Source organism: Xenopus tropicalis, chromosome 4, assembly GCF_000004195.4.
Source record: "Xenopus tropicalis strain Nigerian chromosome 4, UCB_Xtro_10.0, whole genome shotgun sequence".
Lineage (NCBI taxonomy): Eukaryota > Metazoa > Chordata > Amphibia > Anura > Pipidae > Xenopus > Xenopus tropicalis.
This window is the reverse complement of record NC_030680.2, coordinates 153,744,544-153,753,771: the sequence shown is the minus strand read 5'-3', so window position 1 is coordinate 153,753,771 and position 9,228 is coordinate 153,744,544. Positions and strand designations below refer to the sequence as shown.

The 9,228-nt window shown below is 51.7% G+C and overlaps 1 protein-coding gene across 1 annotated transcript; it reads right to left on the bottom strand.

The window, feature by feature from the left end:
- Positions 1 to 610: 610 nt before the first annotated feature.
- smim4 (small integral membrane protein 4) lies at positions 611 to 2,712 on the bottom strand. The gene is made up of 2 exons (XM_031901303.1): positions 2,531 to 2,712; positions 611 to 956 (listed from the first exon to the last, which is right to left on the bottom strand). Exons 1-2 carry the CDS (start codon positions 2,679 to 2,681, stop codon positions 865 to 867), a joined length of 243 nt encoding a protein of 80 aa, XP_031757163.1. The 5' UTR covers positions 2,682 to 2,712; the 3' UTR covers positions 611 to 864.
- Between the last annotated feature and the right edge of the window lie 6,516 nt (positions 2,713 to 9,228).

Sequence of the window (9,228 nt, the reverse complement as noted above, 5' to 3'; positions counted from 1 at the left end):
CCGTGCCTCTCTGCCAGTCTCCCCCCCGTGCCTCTCTGCCAGTCTCCCCCCCGTGCCTCTCTGCCAGTCTCCCCCCCGTGCCTCTCTGCCAGTCTCCCCCCCGTGCCTCTCTGCCAGTCTCCCCCCCGTGCCTCTCTGCCAGTCCCCCCCCGTGCCTCTCTGCCAGTCTCCCCCCGTGCCTCTCTGCCAGTCTCCCCCCCGTGCCTCTCTGCCAGTCTCCCCCCCGTGCCTCTCTGCCAGTCTCCTCCCCGTGCCTCTCTGCCAGTCCCCCCCCATGCCTCTCTGCCAGTCTCCCCCCCCCGTGCCTCTCTGCCAGTCTCCCCCCCCGTGCCTCTCTCTAGCCTGGCACAGTGCTAGTGTGCAGCTAAATGCCAAGCTCAGTGCCACACCTCTGCCAACCCCTGACCCTGCCCACCCTCTCACCTTGTGTCTCTACCCCCTCTCCTTATAGACTGTAAGCTCTTTTGGGCAGGGCCCTGTTCTGCCCCTGTAGGGTTACTGGTTGCTCTGTATGTTCCGTGTATAGAGCCGCTAGTTGTACTGCGCTGCCGCCTACGTTGGCGCATTATAAATACGTTATTAGCAATAATAATAATAATAGCGGGCTGTATCAGGAGTCAGAACCAGCAGTGCAGGTACCGGGAGTCGCTAAGAATAACATTTACTTTCAATAGAAAACAAAAGCAGCTTTAGGGTCGAGTTCCCCTTTGTGAGTGACATAATGTGGGCGGCACCCAGTCCTGGGTAAGAATGACGCCCACATTCCATTCCGAGTTCTGATTCGCTGCTGAAAAGGTCCCACAATGGGCAGCGCACGTCCTGCCGCAATCTCCATGGCAACTGTGACAGGCGAATGTTATAGTTTCACTTCCTATCAACTTGCGTCTGATTCATTAGCTCCTCCTCCAACCTGCGCTCCTGTCGTCTTTCCGACTGTCGCCTTCTGTACACGTCATCTGGTGAGAAACCGACCCACAGTGTCACTATCTGGTGTGTGTACCCCCTACTGTGTATGATAAGGATATTAGCAGTCACTGAGGGGTTCTGTGCCCCCCATATAAAGGCACAAGGCTGCAGGCTGAGTTATACAGGGAACTCTGAGTATCACTCATGTATTATAAGGGATAATGTACCCCCTACTGTAAATGATAAGGATATTAGCAGTCACTGAGGGGTTCTGTGCCCCCCATATAAAGGCACAAGGCTGCAGGCTGAGTTATACAGGGAACTCTGAGTATCACTCATGTATTATAAGGGATAATGTACCCCCTACTGTAAATGATAAGGATATTAGCAGTCACTGAGGGGTTCTGTGCCCCCCATATAAAGGCACAAGGCTGCAGGCTGAGTTATACAGGGAACTCTGAGTATCACTCATGTATTATAAGGGATAATGTACCCCCTACTGTAAATGATAAGGATATTAGCAGTCACTGAGGGGTTCTGTGCCCCCCATATAAAGGCACAAGGCTGCAGGCTGAGTTATACAGGGAACTCTGAGTATCACTCATGTATTATAAGGGATAATGTACCCCCTACTGTAAATGATAAGGATATTAGCAGTCACTGAGGGGTTCTGTGCCCCCCATATAAAGGCACAAGGCTGCAGGCTGAGTTATACAGGGAACTCTGAGTATCACTCATGTATTATAAGGGATAATGTACCCCCTACTGTAAATGATAAGGATATTAGCAGTCACTGAGGGGTTCTGTGCCCCCCATATAAAGGCACAAGGCTGCAGGCTGAGTTATACAGGGAACTCTGAGTATCACTCATGTATTATAAGGGATAATGTACCCCCTACTGTAAATGATAAGGATATTAGCAGTCACTGAGGGGTTCTGTGCCCCCCATATAAAGGCACAAGGCTGCAGGCTGAGTTATACAGGGAACTCTGAGTATCACTCATGTATTATAAGGGATAATGTACCCCCTACTGTAAATGATAAGGATATTAGCAGTCACTGAGGGGTTCTGTGCCCCCCATATAAAGGCACAAGGCTGCAGGCTGAGTTATACAGGGAACTCTGAGTATCACTCATGTATTATAAGGGATAATGTACCCCCTACTGTAAATGATAAGGATATTAGCAGTCACTGAGGGGTTCTGTGCCCCCCATATAAAGGCACAAGGCTGCAGGCTGAGTTATACAGGGAACTCTGAGTATCACTCATGTATTATAAGGGATAATGTACCCCCTACTGTAAATGATAAGGATATTAGCAGTCACTGAGGGGTTCTGTGCCCCCCATATAAAGGCACAAGGCTGCAGGCTGAGTTATACAGGGAACTCTGAGTATCACTCATGTATTATAAGGGATAATGTACCCCCTACTGTAAATGATAAGGATATTAGCAGTCACTGAGGGGCTCTGTGCCCCCCATATAAAGGCACAAGGCTGCAGGCTGAGTTATACAGGGAACTCTGAGTATCACTCATGTATTATAAGGGATAATGTACCCCCTACTGTAAATGATAAGGATATTAGCAGACAGTGGGGCTCAGAGGGGTGCAGGTACAAACTCACAGAAAGTCTCCGGGCCCAGCCGCACGTTAATCATGAACCATTCCATGGCGCCTCCCAGTACAAAGAAGAAGGGGAGGAACCTATAAACCCCAAACTGCTGTTTCCCGGGCACCAGCGCCAGGAGCCGGCCGAACGTACTTCCGCCCCCCATGCCGGAAATGAAGGCTCCTGGGATGGAAAACGGAAGTCAGCATCAAGAAGTCACTTCCGTTCTTGTAACAAGGTCACTCCCATAGCCACACCCACAGGAGAAGGCGGTTCCGTCTGGGGCACCTAGGGGCGGGGTCAAAGCCTAAGTGACAAGAGGGACAGCCATACACACACCAGTTTAGGCGGAGGATCGACTGGAACAGTATAAGGGCGGTTCTACTCTGCGCCAATGTACCGGTTACCGCTCTGCCGCGTATTGGCTACAGAAGGCGGGAAACAGTGTGCCGGACGCACAGAGATTGAGAATAGTCAGCCAATGGGGAGAAGGATGGGAGGGGCCGCACTAGTAATGCAGCAAATGGTAAGGGCTGAAATGTGAGGCTGCCAATCAAGGCGTGGGCGGGGCCTTCGGATGACACAGGTGGGCGGAACGGCTCGCTGCCCTTATACTTTCCCCCACCCCAAGTTATCGCTGCTTAGCCTTAGCCCCGCCCATCTTTTATATAGAAAGGGCATAACCTCTATTCGCTGCCCACCCTTAGCCCCTCCTACTCAATGCAGCGCCCCGCCCCTGTCTACTGTTAAAGGAACAGGAGCGCTAGAATATTCCTGCAGCAAAACGAATTCTAAGCCCTTCTAATAAACTTGTAATTTCATTATGTGAAATTCTATATCAACTATACATATACGTCACACACTGTATCTGCTGGTCCTTTAGTCCGAAGGGAAATACTTTCACTAGTACCTCTCTGTACAGGCTATGGGCAAACTTAGGGGGCTGTTCCTGCTGAATTGTGCTTAGTACAGGGGAATCCCTATGTGCCATAGTTTTATGGTATCTCTCTGTACAGGCTATGGGCAAACTTAGGGGGCTGTTCCTGCTGAATTGTGCTTAGTACAGGAGAATCCCTGCCATAGTTTTATGGTATCTCTCTGTACAGGCTATGGGCAAACTTAGGGGGCTGTTCCTGCTGAATTGTGCTTAGTACAGGGGAATCCCTATGTGCCATAGTTTTATGGTATCTCTCAGTACAGGCTATGGGCAAACTTAGGGGGCTGTTCCTGCTGAATTGTGCTTAGTACAGGGGAATCCCTATGTGCCATAGTTTTATGGTATCTCTCTGTACAGGCTATGAGCAAACTTAGGGGGCTGTTCCTGCTGAATTGTGCTTAGTACAGGGGAATCCCTATGTGCCATAGTTTTATGGTATCTCTCTGTACAGGCTATGGGCAAACTTAGGGGGCTGTTCCTGCTGAATTGTGCTTAGTACAGGGGAATCCCTATGTGCCATAGTTTTATGGTATCTCTCTGTACAGGCTATGGGCAAACTTAGGGGGCTGTTCCTGCTGAATTGTGCTTAGTACAGGAGAATCCCTGCCATAGTTTTATGGTATCTCTCTGTACAGGCTATGGGCAAACTTAGGGGGCTGTTCCTGCTGAATTGTGCTTAGTACAGGGGAATCCCTATGTGCCATAGTTTTATGGTATCTCTCAGTACAGGCTATGGGCAAACTTAGGGGGCTGTTCCTGCTGAATTGTGCTTAGTACAGGGGAATCCCTATGTGCCATAGTTTTATGGTATCTCTCTGTACAGGCTATGAGCAAACTTAGGGGGCTGTTCCTGCTGAATTGTGCTTAGTACAGGGGAATCCCTATGTGCCATAGTTTTATGGTATCTCTCTGTACAGGCTATGGGCAAACTTAGGGGGCTGTTCCTGCTGAATTGTGCTTAGTACAGGGGAATCCCTATGTGCCATAGTTTTATGGTATCTCTCTGTACAGGCTATGAGCAAACTTAGGGGGCTGTTCCTGCTGAATTGTGCTTAGTACAGGGGAATCCCTATGTGCCATAGTTTTATGGTATCTCTCTGTACAGGCTATGAGCAAACTTAGGGGGCTGTTCCTGCTGAATTGTGCTTAGTACAGGGGAATCCCTATGTGCCATAGTGTTATGGTATCTCTCTGTACAGGCTATGGGCAAACTGGGGGCTGTTCCTGCTGAATTGTGCTTAGTACAGGGGAATCCCTATGTGCCTTAGTGTTATGGTATCTCTCTGTACAGGCTATAGGCAAACTTAGGGGGCTGTTCCTGCTGAATTGTGCTTAGTACAGGGGAATCCCTATGTGCCATAGTTTTATGGTATCTCTCTGTACAGGCTATAGGCAAACTTAGGGGGCTGTTCCTGCTGAATTGTGCTTAGTACTAAGTGAAATAAAACACTTTGGTTCAAACATGGATATTTAATTTAAAACCATGGGGGCTGCGCTTAGAATCAGCACAAGACCCACAGTATCCGCTCCTCGTTCTCCACTTGGGCACAAAACAGGGGCAACGTGACCCGGAACGTGGGGAGAGCGAGACCCGGAACAGAACAAGAGCAATAAAAATCATAGGAAAAAGCTGAGCACAATGTACAGCAATAAAATGGCGGCCGATCACTAACAGCACAGGGAGTCCCACAGAGCAGTGCATGCTGGGAGGGGTCAGACATTCTCCATGTTGTACGCCTGGCGGATATTCAGCGTGTCCCGCAGCATCAGGTCCCGGAGGCGCCACAGCGCATTGGCCATGGTCGTGTGTACGCCTTTACTCTTCAGCCAATGGGAGGGAAGCCGGCTCTCTTGCTCTTTAGTCAAGTGGATGTCCCGCCTCCTCGCTGAAAGGAACGCCCATAATAACCAACATGTGCCAGGGAGGGGTTAATCCTACAGCTAGAGGGGGTGGGGCCAAAATCAACTATGGCTATATACCCCGCCCACCCCCACATAACTAACCCTAATGACCCTAGCAACCAGGCAGGGGTTAGAATGACAGACTGGAAGACAAGAGGAACCGACGGTTGCCGGGGTCACTGACACTAGCAATAAGATGGTATTTTAGGTGCTACGTTTAGGAGAGGCAAAAAAGACCAACTGCAAAGCTGTAAATATCACAGTAAAGTGCAGCACTGCTGCCCGGGATCCCCCCCCCGACTCACCTGACAGTGTGTGGTCCCATTTACTGATACAGTTGGACTCGGCCGTCAGCCCCTCTATGTACTTGAGGTAGGCCTCCGAGTGCAGCAGTCGCTGGGTGCGGGGAGGGGGCGCCACAAACACCGGGGTGCTGGGCTGCTGTGCCACCGGCTGGTTTGCTTGGCCTTGAACTGGGTAAGGAGGAGGAGCCTGCTGCCCCTGCTGGGTCAGAATTCCCATCTGAACAACAATTAATAAGATTATAATATTAACATTTTAATAAGGAGAGATAATGAGCTCTGTATAACAAGCCCCTCCCCCTGGGAACCAGCAGAGTCAGTGTAAGGAGAGATAACGAGCTCTGTATAATAAGCCCCTCCCCCTGGGAACCAGCAGAGTCAGTGTAAGGAGAGATAATGAGCTCTGTATAACAAGCCCCTCCCCCTGGGAACCAGCAGAGTCAGTGTAAGGAGAGATAATGAGCTCTGTATAATAAGCCCCTCCCCCTGGGAATAAGCAGAGTCAGTGTAAGGAGAGATAATGAGCTCTGTATAACAAGCCCCTCCCCCTGGGAACCATCAGAGTCAGTGTAAGGAGAGATAATGAGCTCTGTATAACAAGCCCCTCCCCCTGGGAACCAGCAGAGTCAGTGTAAGGAGAGATAATGAGCTCTGTATAATAAGCCCCTCCCCCTGGGAATCAGCAGAGTCAGTGTAAGGAGAGATAATGAGCTCTGTATAACAAGCCCCTCCCCCTGGGAATAAGCAGAGTCAGTGTAAGGAGAGATAATGAGCTCTGTATAATGAGCCCCTCCCCCTGGGAACCAGCAGAGTCAGTGTAAGGAGAGATAATGAGCTCTGTATAATAAGCCCCACCCCCTGGGAACCAGCAGAGTCAGTGTAAGGAGAGATAACGAGCTCTGTATAATAAGCCCCTCCCCCTGGGAACCAGCAGAGTCAGTGTAAGGAGAGATAACGAGCTCTGTATAACAAGCCCCTCCCCCTGGGAACCAGCAGAGTCAGTGTAAGGAGAGATAATGAGCTCTGTATAACAAGCCCCTCCCCCTGGGAACCAGCAGAGTCAGTGTAAGGAGAGATAATGAGCTCTGTATAACAAGCCCCTCCCCCTGGGAACCAGCAGAGTCAGTGTAAGGAGAGATAATGAGCTCTGTATAACAAGCCCCTCCCCCTGGGAATCAGCAGAGTCAGTGTAAGGAGAGATAATGAGCTCTGTATAACAAGCCCCTCCCCCTGGGAACCAGCAGAGTCAGTGTAAGGAGAGATAATGAGCTCTGTATAATAAGCCCCTCCCCCTGGGAACCAGCAGAGTCAGTGTAAGGAGAGATAATGAGCTCTGTATAATAAGCCCCTCCCCCTGGGAACCAGCAGAATCAGTGTAAGGAGAGATAATGAGCTCTGTATAACAAGCCCCTCCCCCTGGGAACCAGCAGAGTCAGTGTAAGGAGAGATAATGAGCTCTGTATAACAAGCCCCTCCCCCTGGGAACCAGCAGAGTCAGTGTAAGGAGAGATAATGAGCTCTGTATAATAAGCCCCTCCCCCTGGGAACCAGCAGAGTCAGTGTAAGGAGAGATAATGAGCTCTGTATAACAAGCCCCTCCCCCTGGGAACCAGCAGAGTCAGTGTAAGGAGAGATAATGAGCCCCTCCCCCTGGGAACCAGCAGAGTCAGTGTAAGGAGAGATAATGAGCCCCTCCCCCTGGGAACCAGCAGAGTCAGTGTAAGGAGAGATAATGAGCTCTGTATAACAAGCCCCTCCCCCTGGGAACCAGCAGAGTCAGTGTAAGGAGAGATAATGAGCCCCTCCCACTGGGAACCAGCAGAGTCAGTGTAAGGAGAGATAAACCCCTCCCCCTGGGAATCAGCAGAGTCAGTGTAAGGAGAGATAATGAGCCCCTCCCCCTGGGAATCAGCAGAGTCAGTGTAAGGAGAGATAATGAGCTCTGTATAACAAGCCCCTCCCCCTGGGAATCAGCAGAGTCAGTGTAAGGAGAGATAATAAGCCCCTCCCCCTGGGAATCAGCAGAGTCAGTGTAAGGAGAGATAATAAGCCCCTCCCCCTGGGAATCAGCAGAGTCAGTGTAAGGAGAGATAATAAGCCCCTCCCCCTGGGAATCAGCAGAGTCAGTGTAAGGAGAGATAATAAGCCCCTCCCCCTGGGAATCAGCAGAGTCAGTGTAAGGAGAGATAATAAGCCCCTCCCCCTGGGAATCAGCAGAGTCAGTGTAAGGAGAGATAATGAGCCCCTCCCACCCCCTGGGAATCAGCAGAGTCAGTGTAAGGAGAGATAACGAGCTCTGTATAACAAGCCCCTCCCCCTGCCATTCCCCCATTGGTTACAGTAACCAGCACTTACCTGCTGCCCATAGGGATTGTTCCCAGGAGCCGGGGATCCGACCATAGGTGCCACCCCCTGCGCCATTACCCCTGCAGGGTCAGAGAAAGTGCAGTTAGAGAATATACTGAGTGAGCACTCACTGGCTCCCACTCCCACTCACTCAGCACAATGTACCCCAATATGGATTAGAGACAAGCAGGGCGTTCACAGGGTGTACCCCAATATCCATCACTAGAGTCTCTCAGAGAGCAGGACATTCATGGCGAGCACCCCAATATGCCAGTTGGAACATAATGAGTGTGGGTGCCCCCGTGACACCTATAGGGGGAGGAGCCTGTGCTTAGGGAACCCACTAAATAGCAGATCTTCATGTTTATAATGCAGTGTCATTTCTCTCCCAGCCCATTCAGGCACAAGCCCCCCCAGCCAGCAGTGCTGTAATCTCATTGGCCTGTGTATGGGGCCGGAGTACTAGGGATTGGCCCCCCCTATAGGAGCACATAGAGGGGCTGCATGTAAATACACAAAGTGACTTTCAGGCCAACTGCCCAAGCGCTGGGGCATCTGGCTGTTAGTTTGGAGCGGGACATGAATGAGTGTCCCACAAACTCCTTGCACCCCGACACCGAGAGCATTGCACAGTGATACCCCAATAGCTATAGTACGTATACACACACACACACACACACACACACAGCGCGCCCGGCACAGACACACAGCGCCCCCGGCACAGACACACAGCGCCCCAAGCACACAGCCCCCGGTACAGACCCACAGCACCCCAAGCACACAGCCCCCGGTACAGACCCACAGCACCCCAAGCACACAGCCCCCGGTACAGACCCACAGCACACAGCGCCCCCGGCACAGACCCACAGCGCCCCAAGCACACAGCCCCCGGTACAGACCCACAGCACACAGCGCCCCCGGCACAGACCCACAGCGCCCCAGGCACAGACACACAGCGCCCCAAGCACACAGCCCCCGGTACAGACCCACAGCACCCCAAGAACACAGCCCCCGGTACAGACCCACAGCGCCCCCGGCACAGAACCACAGCGCCCCAAGCACACAGCCCCCGGTACAGACCCACAGCGCCCCAAGCACACAGCCCCCGGTACAGACCCACAGCGCCCCCGGCACAGAACCACAGCGCCCCAAGCACACAGTGCGCCCGGCACAGACACACAGCGCCCCAAGCACAGACACACAGCACCCCAAGCACACAGCGCGCC